Source organism: Podarcis bocagei (genome assembly GCF_964188305.1).
Source record: "Podarcis bocagei genome assembly, chromosome: 5".
Taxonomy (NCBI): Eukaryota; Metazoa; Chordata; class Lepidosauria; order Squamata; family Lacertidae; genus Podarcis; species Podarcis bocagei.
In genome coordinates, this window is record NC_138129.1 from 470,660 (window position 1) to 487,355 (window position 16,696).

Genomic DNA, 16,696 nt, shown 5'->3' on the forward strand with positions numbered 1-16,696 from the left:
CTGGGTCTCATAACCATGGGGGGGGGCTTCCCTTTGGCTCCCCCCACTGGCAAAGGTAGAGGTCAGTCCATGTTGCCTGAGGCAGCGCGGTGGCATCTTGGCACAGAGGACGAATGTTCAGACATGAATGGATGAACAATTTGCCCAGTTTTGCTAATGAGAAAAGGGAAAAGGAGTTTCATAGACTCATAAAATTGTAGAGCTAGAACTCCCACCCTGGGGCTCCCCTTCCCTATTATCCAAGTAACTACACCAGGATCTCTAATTTTGCCCCCAGTCCCGGGGGGGGGGAGAGCAGCAGGCGGAGGTGTCCATGGGGGGCATACGCAGACCTGAGTCCACTCTCTGGTCCCCTTCCGCTCGTCCCTCGGGTGCTTGGGTGGGCTGAAACCCGCCAACTCTGCACTGCAGGAAAGCACTCTGCAGGTGCTCAGAGGCCCCTGCTTCCAGATCTCCCCGCACCACTCTTGGCAAGAAGCTGAGCCTGACACTCAGCTGGCCAGGCTGGGGCGAGTGGGCAGGACTTTGGGCCCGAGGGTCCTTACCTGGAGACGGGCGGATGCCTCCCTCCCATTCTGGAGACCCAGGAGGAGACAGCAGCCAAATTGCCCTGTTTTGGCAGGATATGGCGGCAGAGCTAATTTTCTTATCTACTATCGTATCTGGTTTCTAATTCTTATTTAATGAGTTCCCCTGAAAATAAGAAAATCATTGGAACAATTTTCCTAAGTGTGAAAGATTAGTCTGCAACTGGCATTAAAGCGGCTAATTACCTTCATTCTTCCACATGCCTGACAGTCGCCTGCTCCTTGGCTGGGGGCCTGGAAGACTCCTGGGTGGGGCTGGGACCCGACCCCCCCCCCACCAGGGCACTGGGAATCTCGGGGGCCAAAGGAGTTGGCTTCTGTGGGGTCCCCTCTCCCACCCCTCACCAAATGTCTAGCTCAGCCATGAGTAGTCCAAGGAGCCTGGAGGTTCCCCAGAAGATCCAGCCTGCTGTGGTTCCCTCCAGGTTGGACTGCTGCAGTGTGCTGTACCTGGGACGGCCCTTGAAGACTGATCAGAAACTTCACTTGGCCCAGAAGGAGGCAGGAGGGGCGTGGCTGGGCGCTTGCCCATGGAGTCACCTTTTGGGTGATTCTTGGGTGTCTGCTGGGCTGGTGGTCAGTTTGTTTCTGGGTCCAGTTCAGAATCTTGGTGATCATCTGACTTGGATGGTCTCCTCCTCACCCCTTGCATCCCAGTAACCTTTCCCCCTGACCTTTGACCCCTGAGATAACTGGAGGTGTAAGTTTTACTCCTCATAGGCCCATTGAAATCAACTTACTCAACTCAGTCATTATTTCAGTGGGTCCCTCTGGAGTAACTCTGAGCTGAATACATTTGAGGGCCCCCACCCTGCTCTCTTCCTTGAAATCTGTCCCAACTGCTTTTAACGTTGTGTTTTTCAACTGTTGGAGCTTGAGCCACATCCTTGTGGTAAGAGATATCATGATTTTGCAGAGGCAGTGATGGCCACCAACCTTGATGACTTTAAAAGAGGAAGAGGCAAATTCATGGAGGAGGATCAAGAGATCTGTGGCTCCTGGCCAGGATGGGTCTGCCCCCCCTCTGTTGGCGGCACAAGTGGTTTCGAATAACATTAGCTGGAAGCCCCAGGAGAAGACTCTGTTCTCCAATCCTGCTTGTGGGCTTCCCTTGTGAGAACAGGAGGCTGGACTGGATAGGCCACTGGCCTGAGATTACAAGCTCCTCTCATATTCTCCATCTCCCGCCTGTGGATGAGGAAGAGGGAGTCTGTCTTGTTGGCCATGCCCAGGTGGGTAGGCACCTTTTCCTGCCTGCCTGGCACCCGCCTGACTCTCTCTGTGGCTGCTCCAGCAACCGCCAGGACCAGAGCTGACCCGGAAAGGGTTCTCTGACTTCCTGGGCAGCCCTTGCTCCCATTCCCTTGGGGGGGGGGGTGGCACTTGCCCCTTCTGGCTTCTGCTGGGGAAGAATCGGAGGATCATACGAGCTGTGGAGCTGGAAGAGGTCCCCAGGGCCATGTAGTCCAAGTCCCTGCAATGAAGGAATCTCGACCCAAGCATCCATGACACCTCCTCCCTGCTCCCCGCTGACATTTCCCCTCCAACGCCTCCACCTGCCCGCCTGCTCCTGCTCCTGCCTTGTGCCCACAGAGCCGCCTTGCTGCAAGTCAACAATTAAGATTCCACTGCCAGGAAAGCAACATCCTGCAAGTTTGCTGCATGCAAAATGAACCCTGGAAATGATGCATGATGCAGATGTGTGGAGACTTGATGGAAATGTGAATTGCGTTAGGTTGGGGCCGGATGGCATTGGAGCCACGAGGGAAGCGCTGGTTGTGACAGGCCCCTGTCCATGCTCGTGGGGGGTGGGGAAGAGGGCAGGCACTGTGGGGCTGGAGCCGGGGCCGGCCACTGGGGCTGCTGTGCCCACAGCATAGAGGGCTTGGGGGGTGATTCCTCCTGGGAGTTTGACTTGAGAGCCAACAAGCCGCTGGCCTGGAAGTCAGGGGAGGCTGGAGGGCATCTTTTCCAAAGTGGCTGCCCCTCCCTCCTTTCCTCATCTGCAGCAGTCTTCACCCTGCCTGCCTCTGGCTGGTCTCTGCCTCTCCTTCACCTGACCCCCTGGCAATGGGGTGGGAGTGGCCAGTGGGGTTTTCAAATAATGGGGGTCCATGGGGGGGATTAGTGGCTTAGAAGAGGCAGAATACCCCCACCCCAATATGCTAGCATGTCAAATCCTCTGGCTGCTTGATGCTGAGTGAGAGACAGGTGGGGGGTGAGGGATTTTTAGGAGCTGGACCTGGCCAGCTATGGCTGCTCCTGAGCCAAAGTCCTGAAGCGCCTCTCCTCTCTCCAGGATCAGGGGCAAGATGTCCCGGAAGGCCAGTTAAGGACACCAGGAGAGCCTGGCTGCTGGATCAGGCCCAAGGGAGCCCATCTAGTCCAGCACTCAGTTCCCACAGGGGCCAACCAGATGCCACTGGCCAATCCACAAGCAGGATCCGAGCGCAATCCTGGGGTTTCCAGCTTCTGGGATATCCTGACTGGGAGCCACTGGGAGCCTTCTCTCCTCCTCCTCCTCCATGGATTTGCCTGATGCTCTTGGAAAGCCATCCCAGTTGGCGGTTCTCCCTGCCTCCCATGGGAAGGGGAAGGGAGGGGGGCATGTTGCTGCTCTGCTGGGTCCTCCTGGTGGGCTTCTGGGAGGACAGGATGCTGGGTCCAGCAGGCCCCCGTTGGTCTGATCCAGGCGGCTCCCCTCACCAGCCACCCCCTCTGCAGTTTTCAGGTTCTGGGAGCCCACCGGGGCCCACGGCATGGTCTGACGAAGACGCAGGACACGCTGGAAGGCAGGGCCAGCTAGTTAACATTTTACTCTCCCCCCCCATCACCTGCCATTAGAAGTGTCATTTGCCTTCATTGCTCCACCCCTTTTGCACCTGGCCTCACCCACCCTGGCATGTGACCCTGGGAAGGTTGTCCAGAAGGGGATGGGGCCCTTGGGCTGAAGATGTCCCCCCTCCCCCGAGAAGGATGACTCTGGGTCCCTCCCGCACCCCAGGGGCTTCTCCTGGGAGCTGCGCTTTGTTCTAGGGATTGCAGCTCACTGCGGGGTGAACTACGGTTCCCAGGAGTCTTCGGAGGAGGAAGCTGCAGGCTTTGAGCGTTCTCTGCCACACGGGGCAGCCGTGACCTTGACCTCTGACCTTGAAGCCTGGGCGGTGCACTGCGGAGCTGGGGACGGTTGCCCACCCCTTGCCTGGCTTGAGCTCCTCGCTGCTCCCCCCCCCCCCGCGCAGGAATCTGGGGGCATGCAGAGGTGAGGAACTGCAGGCACCCAAGCTGTGAACACTGGTCCATTTTCTATTTAACCAGGCCATATTGGACGATAAATAATTCATCTTTCTGCCAAACATTTGATTAAAAGAAGCCAATTCCTTTTGCGCTTGTCAAGGGGCACGAAATCCATTTCGTGTTTTAATCTGTCCTTTTCATTCTCTGAATATTTTAGCTTCCTCTTGGACAGCCTTTGTCCCCCTTTCCTGCCTGCCTTCCAAGCCAGGGCTGCTTTGGGCTTCCCTCTGGCTTGCATTGAGTGCTGGAGCTTCTGCTCTCAGTGGCTCACAGGAAGCCCAGTCTGTGGCCCCTCCCTGCAGAATGGGGGGGTGTTTGAAGCGAGTGCAAGGGGTTTACCTGCACTAGGCGCTGCGCCAAGAGGGCGCTGCAACAAGGAGGGGAGGGGAGAGGTGGGGTGGGGCCACATTTTGGCTTCGTGCAGGGAGCTGCTGAAATTTTGAAGCCACTGGGGGGAGCATAGGAACCTAGGCAGAGCCTGCAGGATGAGGCCAAGGGTCGGACATCCATGTCTCACAGGAGCCTGTGGGGAAACCTGCAAGTGGAATTTGAGCCCCAGAGCAGTTCTGGCTGGAGGCAGCGATGCTTCTGAATGCCAGCTGCTGGGAACCCCAGGAGGGCAGGAAGTGCTCTTGCGCCCCGGGGGTCCTCCTTGGGGGTGTCCCATGGGGGCGACTGCGAGAAGAGGATGCTGGACTGGACAGGCCACTGGCCTGCTCTGGACAGGGGCCTCTTCCATTCGCAAGTCTTCGCTTTGTCTGGCCAGCGCCTTCCTACACACAAAACACACCTTCCAGTACCTGAGGAGCTGTCCTATGGAGCAAGCTTGTTTTCTGCCGCTTTGGATTCCTGCATTGCGGATGGTCTTCGGGTCTCTTCCAACTCTACAATTCCATGACTGTACGATTATTCAATGGACTCAATTTACAACGGAGGAGATTCTGACTCAACCTCAGGAAGGGCTTTCTGAGGGCAAGAGCTCTTCGGCTGGGGAATGGGCTCCATCGGAAGGTGGTGGACTCTCCCCTCTTGAAGGCTTCCAAGCAGAGGTTGGGGGGCCACTTGCAGGGACCCCTTTCAGTTCTAGGATTCTCTTTTTGTGGTTCGCAGGCCAGGGCAGGTGTGGCCGGGGGAGAGTGTTGAGGGCCAGACCGAGAAGCCGGGGGAGGGATCTGCATTTGCCCCCCCCATCCTGAGGTGCCCCCTTTGCCCAGTTTAGAGTCCCCCCCCCCTTCCTGGAAAGTTTCTCCCACTTCGTAGGACAAAGAGTGTACAGGTGCCTCTCCTCTCTCCTCTGCCTCCTGCCCAAGTTTACGTCTTTAAAGGCCAATTAAAGCATTGTATCCGTGTAGCTGAAGCATGAAAATTCCCTATTTGGAGAAGAATTATTGCCGAGCGAGACGGTTCTGGCTCTAAAAGCTCTTTTCCCCCCAGGGAGACACCGAGATTTTCTTTTGCAATTAAAAATTTCTTTGAAACTCGGACCAAAGAAGATCTGAAAAGGAAATATTGTGAGTTGGAAATACGTTCCCCAAACCGTGGCTGTGTGAGGGTTTTAACAAACACCTCCTGCTTCTCCCCCTGTGACCAGGAGGGGTCTCCTCCCCAGCTACGAGGGGGGGCACCCTCCTCCTCCCCTGCTTCCTTACTTGGGGGCCATCAAAGCCCCAATAATTAACTTACTTCGCATTAAGGCAACTTGCCTGGCAAGGAGGGAGGGACGGAGGACGGACTCTGGCTCGCATCTTTCAGCAAGGAGAAGCAATGGGACGGGGGGGGGGCTCCTTGGAAGGGGCTTTATCCCACCTCTTGGTCTGTTCCAAGCCAGCTGAGGAGAAAAGCTTTGGAGGAGGAGGAGGAGGAGGAGGCCCCCTGCCGAGAAAATAATTCCAAGGAGCCGGAGAAAGGAAGCTGGAGATTTACTTCAAGGACAGGAAAGATTACACTTTTAATAAGTACAATGGGCTTTTTTGGTCCCTTTTATTATTAAAACTGCCGTTTCCATGCGATTAGCGGAGGGGTCTTTGTTCTTTGCTGCTTCCGCCTGGTCCCTGGACAAAGACTTTTGGGGGGAGGCAGTAATAAAGGAGGGAGGGGGGTCGGGGAGGAGTGAGCCCCTCTGCCTCCCCTCGGCCATGTTTGGCACTCCGGCTGGCAAGTCATGTCAGAGGGTTGGACTTGCTGAATCCTAGAGCTGAAAGGGACCCCCAGGGGTCATCTAGTCCAACCCCCTGCCATTCAGGAATCTCCTCTAAAGCATCCAAGACAGATGGCCATCCAACCTCTGCTTAACAGCCTCCAAGGAAGGAGAGTCTACAGAATCTCCTCTCTCGTCACTTGGGTCCTCCCTTTGGAGCAGGAGAAAAGCAGCTGGCTCCATCCTCTCTGCGGCAGCCCTTGAGATGTCTGAATGTGGCTCCCCTCTTTCCCACTTCCCTCAACCATTCCTCATCAGGCGTGGATTCCAGGCCCTGGGTCTCCCTCTTCTGCACCCCTTCCAGGCTCTCTTCTGAGCTGTTTCAAAGGCAGGCCTGGGTCCACCTCATGGAAACATCCCTTTGCCCGCTGCCTCCTAGGCAGGAGTTGTTATTTTGAGCCCAGCCCCTGGCAGGAGTCCACAGCCAGGCTTAGCTCCCCACACCTATAGTTGGGGGTGTTATTTTGGGGGGTGGGTGGCTTGCCCAGCAAGATTGGGCAGTAGACGAGCAGTTCCTTACCTGCTCTGGAGTGGGGGGGGGGCGGGGAATGTGCCAGGTTGCATTTCGAAGGAGGATTTTAAGCAGAGGCCAGGTGGCACCTTTTAGGGGTTCTTGAGCTGCAGTTCCTGCAATCCAGGGGGCTGGACTGGATGACCCCGGGGGTCCCTTCCAATCGCTATTCTATGAAGGAGCTAATTTCCCCCCCTGGTCCTTGCCAGAGGTTTCGCCAGCTCCTTTCAGTTTGGCCCCTTCAGTAGCTGCTGCTCAAGGCCCCTTTCCTCCGCTGGCCTCCCTGCTCCCCGGGTGTGTTTGTGATGTTTGTAGCATTTGTGGCTCCGTCTCCTCGCAAGAGGCAGGGGAGAAATTGAATTCCACCCCAGCGGAAGCGTCCGCCTTGCTGCCTGCGCAGGTGCTTTGAGGTGGCAAGTGATAATAAAGTTTCCCAAGGACCTTGCCTTGGTAACGGCGCCGGCGCCTGCCTAGCAGATCCCGGGAAATGAATTCCGGCCTGCGTGTCCTGTCCCCCCCCCCCGCCCTCCCCGAGGAAGGGGAGAGTTAAGTGGAATTGAATCTTGTTTAAGGAGAGGAGACACAGTTACATGGCACTGCAATTTGCTGCGCTGTTGACAATCTGAGAGAGGAATTTGCCGCTGGAATAATGCCGGCTCCTTGGCCCATCGCGGCGAGATCTGTCGGCGGCCGGCCTCTCTGCGCCGGGCTGCCTCCCCGAGATGAGATGCCAGGCAGGTGGTCTTGCCGAGGCATTAAGTGGGATAGAGTGCTGTGATCCCGCACTAATGCACTGGAGGAAAACAGAGTCTGGGGAAGCCACACTTCTTCCGCAGGGGCTGGAGAAACATCGAGAGTGGCAGGCAGGGTCCCTCCTGAGGTCTCGGCTGGCAAATCCAGGAGGGTGAGGGGGGGGGGCTAGCGAGAGCTACTGGCTCTGCTCTGGAGGCAGCCGTGCTTCTGAATTGCAGCCGCAGGAAACCGCAGGAGGGGAGCGGTTCTCTTGCCCTCAGGTCCCGCTTGCAGGTTTCCCATCGTGGGTGTCTGGTGGGCCACTCTGAGAACAGGAGGGGGGCTGGGGGGGCCTCATCCAGCAGCCTCCTTTCATGTTCTTAGGGAAACCTCAGGAGGAGAGAGGGCTCCTCCTGCGTTCGGATCTTGTGTTTGGGCTTCCCTAGGAGGCATCGGCTTGGCCCCTGTGAGAAGAGGATGCTGGGCTGGGGGGGGCCCTTGGCCTCATCCGGCAGGCTCTCCTCATGTTCTTACGGGGAGCGTGTGGGGTTGGCAGAGGCTGAGGGAGTCTCCTGGGCAAGGAGGAGATGCCCTTCAATGCATGGACAGGGGAGGGGCTGTGTTGGCATTCCTTGCCTGCAGCCTCCCCAGGTGCACAAAGGCACAAAGGTGGCCCAGTGCCACCCTGGAGGAGCTGCAGGGACAGGGGAGAGGCTGTGTTGGCATTCCTTTTCCGCAGCCTCCCCAGGTGCCCAAAGGTCATTTGTGTTCTCTCTCTGTGTGTGAGTGTCTAGGGGCCTCCGTGGCTGCCCCCTATCCTGCTGGGCCTTGCCAGCGCAGGCTTCCCAGCATCCCTCTGGTGTGCCTCCCCCTTCCCGCGCGCCAGATGAGCAGGTGGTGTCTCCCCTCCGATTGCCGGCCGCCGCATTTGTGAAATGAAATAAATATTGACACGGACGGGATGCTATTCAATTTGTCCTGATCACTGGGCTGCGGTGAGTTCTGACAGGGCAGAGTGTAAAACATAAGCTCAGGATGTAATTTCTACTGTCAACATGATGTACAGTACAGCTCTGCCAAACACACACTGACGAGAGCAGAGCGGGAGGAGGGGGAGGCCGGAGGGAGGGAGGGAGGGGGGAGCACGTGCTGGGGGGGGGCTGGCGCTGTGGAGTGCATGGAGCCCCTCCCTCTCACCTGCCGAGCCCAGGAGTGCCTTGGTGCTTTGGCTGCCAACTGCTGGGCGGGGGGCTGGATGCGGAGAGCCTCTGCCCTCTTTGGAGTGGGGTGGGGGGTGCGAGGAGAGAGGGGGAGCAGCCCACCCCCACCCCGCTGGCAGGGTCACTTAACGGAGGAGATGGCTGAGCACAAAAGGCAGCCGGGAGGGGGGGAAAGGATTCTGGAGGCAGGTTGGCGTTCCCACAGCAACCGTTGCCTGGCCCTCCACGTGTGGGTGGGGGACACGGCGGGAGGCAGCCTGTTGTTGTGATGATGGGTGTTTGTGCGCCTGTCTTATCTGTGGAGAGAGGGGGCTGCCCGCCCGCCTCCTAGCTCCATGGGGCGCTTTCCTCGACGCCTTGGACTGAGCCCCCCTGCACTTTGGGGGGCAGAGCCCTCTGTGGCTGGCACCCTGCTCCTTCCCATGGGGGGGGGTGCAGAGAACAGGGTGTGCTGGGCCAGGAGTCTCTCCCCCCCTTGGAGAAGGGTGCCCCCTTGCCTGCTCTGCCTGGCTAGGTTTTGGGGGTGCCTCTCTCTTCCCTCCACCCAGGTTCCCTTGGCAATTGGGGAGGGGGATGCGTTGGGAGGGGGAGAGCAACAGGCTGCTGAGAGAGAGAGGGGGGGGGGACCCGCCAGAGCGGCCCACGTAATCCTGGCCACGGAGAGCGCCAGCCGTGCAGAGTGGGCTGCCGATGAGAGACACAGATTAGATTTATTCAATTTATGCATCCCTCTACACAAAAGGAGTCCCCAAGCTGAGAGGGAAAGCCGTGGGCAACGCACAACAGAAATTCCTTGGAACAAACAAACAGAAATCCTTGTCTGCCAAACTGGCCCAAGTCACGGGTGTCGGGGGGGTGGTGGAGAGTGGGGGCCTGGGAAGGAGAGGGAGCCGTGGGAACTCACCTGCCAGGGAAGCAGGACCCCCTGCGAGTCACTCTGTTGGCTTGTTTTCTTACCTTCCTGCCTTTGCCCCTCTTCCGTCTCAGAGCCCAAGGTGGCATTCCCAGGGGTGCCAACCAGATGCCCACTGGGCACCAATCACACAGCCCTCTAGCTTTGGCACGTGGCCTCCTGGGCCCCTTCAGACCCCCCCCCCCCAGGTCTCTCTCTTCCTCCAAGTCCCGGGGGGGGGAGTGGAGGAGGGGGAGAAGCCAGCGGAGCTCTTGCTGACCTGAGCTGGCCAAGGGGTGGGTGGTTCCAAGGACAGGTGTGTCCTCATCTCTCCATGCTCTTCAGATCTCAAGTCTACGTTTGGGAAGATTGTGATATTTGCAGATTGCTTCCTGGCACCCACACGCATTGACTTCTGCCAACCTTCCTCTGCTGCTTTTCAGCCCCAGCTCAGCAACCGCCAGCGCTGTTTGGGTGGTGCTGCCTGCCAGTGCCCAGCACCCGCCCTCCTCTTTTGTTCCCCAGGCCGGCCACTTGGTGCCCACAGCACTTTGACCAAGGTCTGCATCCTGGCACCACAGTTCTCACCAGTGCCTTTCTTGGGTTAAAAATCAATAAACCTTGATACAAAAAAATTAAAAACTGCTTAAGAATACAGAGTGAAACAGTAGGACGGGGGCCAGTCTGGCCCCTCTTGTGGGAGGGAGAGATCGGTAACTGGGGCTCTGCCACCAAGAAGCCCCCCCCCCATCTCATCCCCCCATCTTCCGGATGATGGGCAGGTTCCTGGGAATGAGGTTGTGCTCCCTAGATCTCAGCCTTAAGGTTTTTGGGGCTTTATAGCCCGACTGCACGGCCTGCCGATGAGCTATTGGGCCCAATTCAAAGTCTTGGTTTTGACTTGTGAAACCTCAAGGACTGCCTCTCCCTAGACGAAGAGACCTGGATCCTGCCACCATCCTCTGAGGACCTTCTTTGTGTTCCTCCTCCCTGTGAAGTCTGGAGGATGGCAACGCAAGAATGGCCTTTTTTGTGGTGGCTCCTCCATGTGGAACGCTCTTCCCAGGGAGGCTCATTACATATCTTTAGGCACCAGGCAAAAATGCTCCTCTTCTCCCAGACCTTTGGCTAATTGAACAATCTTTGGCCCTTAAAACTGTATGGTTTTTTTGGGGGGAGTTGGGGTTTTTTTTGTAGCTATGTTATCTATTTTTGTGCTTTGATATAATAAACTGCCTGGTGTTGGACTTATCCTTGCAGAAGCCATGCTGGTTTTTCTTCAGCAAAGCTTGTTCTTCCATAGGCTTGGCAATTACGGTATGTGTTTAGTCAATCTTTCCGCCTGTTTTCCTAGAATAGAAGTCAAAGTTAACCAGCCAATAATTTCCTGGATTCCTTTTCTAAAAATGTATTTCTTGTGGACTCTGCCTGTGACTTTGGCTAGGCTGCTGCTGCTGCCGTTCAGAGTCCGCTGCCTTTCTCTGCAGCCTCACTTTCCTCCCTCCTCAGCCAGGGTGTGCTTTCTGGCAGGGAGGTGTGTGGGTGGCCCTGGGCGAGCGGCCCTGGCGCTTTGTGCCTGCCACCTGCCCTGTGCAAGAGAGCAAGAGTGCCAGCCCAGGCAGGCAGCTGCAGAGGCCTCTTGGGGAAGCTGCTGCTGCTGCCGCCGTCAGGTCCACTGAGTCTTTTTTTAAAAAAATGATATTTATTAAGTTTTCAAAGGGAAAAAATTACATAAATAAAAAAATTTGAAGAAAAAACAAAAACAAAAACAAAATAAAATAAAAAAGTACAAAATACAGAAAAAAGATAAAAAACATTTAAAAAGAAAACACATCAATCTTTCCATATCATATATTCATATCCTTACTTCCCTGACCTCCTCACACCTTTTTTGTATTCCAATTCAGTTAGTTAATTCAGCAATTTCTTTCCCTCTTTGTTTTTATCTTAATCCTTTAACTTAATATAATATAACTTTGAGTTCTCACCTGTTAATAATCCATTTTTCATACACCTTTAAAACATTGCTGCTTAAACCACTTAACTTCATTCTGACATCATTCTAACATTCATTAATTTTGCAATATTTCTGTAAATAGTCTTTTAATTTCTTCCAATCTTCTTCCACCTACTCTTCTCCCTGGCCTCGGATTCTGCCAGTCATTTCTGCCAATTCCATATAGTCCATCACCTTCATCTGCCATTCTTCCAGAGTGGGTAGATCTTGTGTCTTCCAATACTTTGCAATAAGTATTCTTGCTGCTGTTGTGGCATCCATAAAGGAAGTTCTGTCCTTCTTTGGCACCATTTGGCCGACCATGCCCAGGAGAAAGGCCTCTGGTTTCTTCAGGAAGGTATATTTAAATACCCTTTTCAGTTCATTATAAATCATCTCCCAGAAAGCCTTAATCCTTGGGCACGTCCACCAAAGGTGAAAGAATGCACCTTCCGTTTCCTTACATTTCCAACATTTATTATTGGGCAAATGATAGATTTTTGCAAGCTTGACTGGTGTCATGTACCACCTGTATATCATTTTCATAATATTCTCTCTTAAGGCATTACATGCCGTAAACTTCATACCTGTGGTCCACAACTGTTCCCAGTCAGCCATCATTATGCTGTGTCCGACATCTTGTGCCCATTTAATCATAGCAGATTTCACCATTTCATCCTGTGTATTCCATTTCAACAGCAAGTTATACATTTTTGACAAAATCTTTGTTTTGGGTTCTAGCAATTCTGTTTCTAATTTTGATTTTTCCACCTGGAAGCCAATTTTCTTGTCCAAATTATATGCCTCCATTATCTGATAATAATGAAGCCGGTCTCGCACTTTGTTTTTTAATTTCTCAAAACTCTGCAATTTCAGTCTATCTCCCTCTTGTTCCAAAATTTCCCAATATTTCGGCCATAGTTGCACTCCTGGGCTGGAACAAAGGGGCTTCCAAGCAGCCCCCTTTGTGGGGGTGGGGGGCAGAAGCTTCCTGCAGTCCCTTAGGGGTATTTTTTAAAGGGATTTTGTTGTTGAAATTAAGGTTTAATTTTGGAGTTGTTAGTTTTGCAGTTATTGATATTATTTTTTTGAATCTTATCTTTAGGTGTTATGATGACATAAATGGGGATTATTTTGTTCAGATATGTTTTTACTGAGTGCTTATGACTCCTTTTGTTGTAGTTTTGCAGTAATGGGAATCATTTCATGTCGTGAGCCGCCTTCAGTATGGTTATAACTGAGGAAAGGGGGCATGCAGGTAAGCGAGGATGGCAGTGGTGCTAAGCTGCGCCATGGGGAGGTGGTGGGGCTGGCACTGCCCCGGGGGCCATGGAAACCCTGCTCTGCCTTTGTAAGAACTCGGCTGTGGCAGCAGCTTCACTTGGGAACTCCCTGCCTGTTGACAACACATTCAAGCAGCCGCCTTTCTTCTTCTCTTTGGGGCCAGATGAAAACGTTCTTCTTTCAAAAGCAGATGTGAACTTTAACCTGTTCTAACTGCTGTATGTTTTATTAAAGCATGGCTGCAAAATTTGCTTGAGTTTCTTCTTTTATCTTTTTGTAAACCTCTTCAAGGTTTTGTTTTGTTTCAAAAAAAAACCAGGTGGTGCGTAAATTTTATGAAATAAAATAAATGAATTTCTGAGTGTGTGTGTGTGTCACTGTGTGTTCCTCTCTCCCTCTCGATTCCCAGTGGCCTCTCACAACTGACAAGCCCCCATAAAGGCTGCCCAAACCCATAATGGAGGGAATATTTCGTGTGCTGTGGGGTGTGCCGCTGGTGGCACGAGACAGTTGCGCATGTGTGGGGCTGCAGGGAGCGCTTGGCTGCCTCAGGGGTAGCAGTGTCTGGAGAGAGGAGAATTCCCTGGTTTTATTTTATTTTTAAGAAGTGAGGCTGTGGGCTGCTTCCCTCAGGGATGCAAAGGATAAGGGGCAGGCAGGCAGGCAGGATTCCTTCCAGAGCCTTGCGCAGATTCCTCATGTTGTCCTGCCCCACGGCCAACCTGTGGGTCGCCCTCTGGCTGCTGGCGGGTCTTACAGGCATCCTGTTCAAATGGCACAATGGCCCTCGATCCTGGCATGGCAGTGGGGGGGGGGTCTCCTTTGTCCGTTCTCCCAGAGTCTCCCGAGGGACTTCTGTGGCCATCAGACCACAACTGACAGCCGGACAGCTGGATGTTTGTGGACTTGGCTTCAGTTGGGCATGCAATTGAAACCTTGCGGCCTGACGGGTCCCTGCAGGGCCCCCACTTCTGGGACTGCAGGTCCCGGTTTCACTTACTCACCCGCCTGGCAATGTGAGGAGGGGGTTGTGCCTTCAGAGGGTCTCGGGAGCCATTGCAGGACAGGTGGCTCCCATACCTGGCAGGGGTGTGTGTGTGTGGGGGGGGAAACTGAGGCAGGCAAGGGCACAATCCTGCTTGCAAGCAGCACCCCCATCCATCACCTGGGGGGAGCTGCCTGGAGGGGGGAAGGGCAGAGTCGCCCCCACGAGCCCCTCACTCACCACCCCCTTTTCTCTCTCCCAGGTCCCTGGGGATGGACGCCAACCTCGCCTGCCAGCCTCTCTGACCCGGCAGAGGACAGAGGGCATCGCCAGCGGCTGCTGCTTGGGATGGACCCCAATGGCAGGATCTGGAGCCACGATGCCTTGGCGGAAACGGGACCTGCCAGATCCTTCAACCTGATCCGCCGCGCACCAGCCACCACCTGACCACGCCGGGTGCTCCCAGCGAGTTGGTGCCTGAGGACCGTTTTGGAAACTGAGCTGCTGGGGCCCCCCCGGGTGCTCACAAAGCAGGCAGCTGGTTCTTCGCGAGACTCACCTAGGGCGAGCGGAGCCAGCGAGAGGCGCCTGTGTGCAGACAGACTTCAGGAGGAGCAGGATTGGGCCAGCCTCAGAGGGTCCCTTGTGTGGGTGCTGCGCCCAGCATGGGGCAGGCCCCATCCTCACATTGTCCTGATGCCTGACGCTCCTGGTCCTGGACAGCGGATCCTGCCAGGAGGGAGGGGGGCTGCTGGGACTGGGGCAGGCATGTGATCCTCGCCCGCTGTCTTCCCGAGGATGCCGAGACTGCTGCCCCCCACGGACGGCTGACCCACAGCCTGTGGCTGCCCCCTCCCTCTCCAGAGGATGCCCACCTCCTGCCTCTTAGCTGCCAGGGCTCTGTGGTGATGGCTTCCCGAGACTCCTTCTGGATCCGACCGCTGCTGCTGCTGCTGCTGCTTCTGCTTCTGTGGGGCCTGGGCTGCTGCCCTGCGGGGGTCGTGAGCATGCACATGGAGCCTGGGGGCTCCGGCCCAGAAGAGTCCGGGGATGGGGGGCTGCCGGGCAGCGGGCGCGTGAAGAGAGGCTGGGTCTGGAACCAGTTCTTCGTGGTGGAAGAGTACACCGGCACGGAACCACTGTACGTGGGGAAGGTAAAGGCAGCCGGGTCGTGGGGGGCGGGGGGCAGGGGCCGCCTGCTCGGGAAAGAGGGAGGGGACTGGGAACATGGGGCTGCTTAGAATCATAAATGGGAGAGTGGGAAGGGACCACCAAGGGTCCTCTAGTCCACCCCCTGCAAGGCAGGGATCTCAACTAGAAGGTCCCTGACAGATTGCTCTCCAGCCTCTGCTTAAAAGTCTCCAAGGAAGGAGAGTCCGCCCCCCCGGGAGATGGATCCACTGTCAAACAGCCGAGTGCACGTGGGCAGCATGAAGCCCTTCTAAGGCTGCCTCTCCCTCCTCCTGCTGTGGGTCCTCTGAGCTGATCTGGAAAGTTGGCTGGGACATGCCTGGGCATTAAGTTTGGATCGGTGCCTCCTTGCCTCGCCTCCCCCGGCAGGACGCTCTCTCCTGCCCCCCCCCCACGCTGCTGATGCCGCCGTTCCAGTTAATTCACGGCTCCCCTGGGGAGCGACTCGAAGCATCAGGCCTTGGCGAATTCCAGAGGTAGCCTAGCAACAGCCTCCTTTCCAAAATGAACTCTGGGAACCTAAAACTAACCCATTTTACAGCCCCTTTGCACGCTGCTTGCCACAGCGGCTGCCAGCGCCAAGGAAACGGCAGGCTGGCTGCGCAGAGAAGCGGCTTCTCCCTCGGAGGGAGTGCCTGGGCCTTGGGGCCTCCTTGCCCTGTGGACATAGCCGTCGGGCACTGCCCCTTAGCCCCTGCCCCTTGGCACGGCGTCTCTGCCAACGCCGCCTCCTGCTTCTCTGCCCTGGCTCTCCCTGCGCCTCCTGCCCGCTCGCCCGCCCGCCCCTCGCCCAGACGCGCCAGTCAGGACCAATAACATTTTCATAAAATCTGGGTACTTGAGCTAATCCTTTTTCTGAAGTGTAATTTCCCCTGAGGCCCCTGTCAGTTTGATGTGGATTTCCGTGGTTTTTTTTAAATAATAAAAAATAGAATTATGGGGTCAGCATGAGTTACAAACTTGTGCCTGTGGACAGATCTATTTTAGATAGAGGAGGGGATTAAAGGGGAAAAAACAGATTTAATTAAGTTGCTAATATTTAAAGGAAATTGATGAACTTGGGCTTTATGAGTTGGAGCAAACACCAGAAGCGCCTTCATTAAGGGCGAGTTCTTATTTGATTTCCTTTCTTCCACCGTCCCAGAGTCGTTTTTTATTTGTGTATCTGTGCTTTCTGTTTAATCGTTTTAATAAGGAAAATGCACCTCTGCTCACATTTAATTTTGATTTAATTAGTAGGAGGTAATTAATGGCCTCGTAAAATCCCAGATTTCTGGCCCTTTAGGGCAAGGAAACAATTTCCCTTTTTAACAGACGGAGGAGATGAAAGGCTTTTGTCTGTTTTCCAAAACCCTCTTCAAGCCCCTTTCCCAGGGCTGGCGGCTGGATTTCTCTGCCCTTCCACTCAGTGCCCCCCCTTGCCCGGAGCTGGGCTTCTCCGCTGCCCACAGGTGGACCTGGGAGCCAAAGATGGGGAGGGGGTGGCAGTAGGGTCACCTTTGCTCCCCCCCAAATGGGCAAACTTCTCCCCACTCCCCCCCCATTCTTCAGGTGGACCATCTGCTTTACTTTGGAGCGATTCTTTTTAAAAATCCCCTCCGTGGGTGTCTGCTGACATCCTTGTTAGCCCCCCCCCCATGTGTGAAAGGAGGAAGAGGCTTCAGGGCTGACACAGCAGCTGACCCCCAGCTTCTGCCCAGAAGACAGAGTCCTCCTGGGGAGCTCAGTCCTGGGGGGGGGGCGCCTCTGGCAAGTCCATTGCACAGTTGGCACAGAGTTGACCTTGTAGAGTCAACGTTTGCTT

At 55.2% G+C, this 16,696-nt stretch overlaps 1 protein-coding gene across 2 annotated transcripts in view; it reads left to right on the forward strand.

The window, feature by feature from the left end:
* The first annotated feature begins 14,344 nt into the window (after positions 1–14,344).
* Positions 14,345–16,696, forward strand: part of CDH22 (cadherin 22) — a 66,067-nt gene continuing 63,715 nt past the window's right edge. Inside the window, exon 1 of one of the 2 annotated variants that reach the window (XM_081196141.1) lies at positions 14,345–14,855. In XM_081196141.1, the coding sequence (XP_081052267.1) occupies positions 14,610–14,855 (246 nt within the window). In that variant the 5' untranslated portion in view covers positions 14,345–14,609. The remainder of the gene's footprint in view (positions 14,856–16,696) is intronic. The other variant, XM_081196144.1, reaches the window with a different exon arrangement.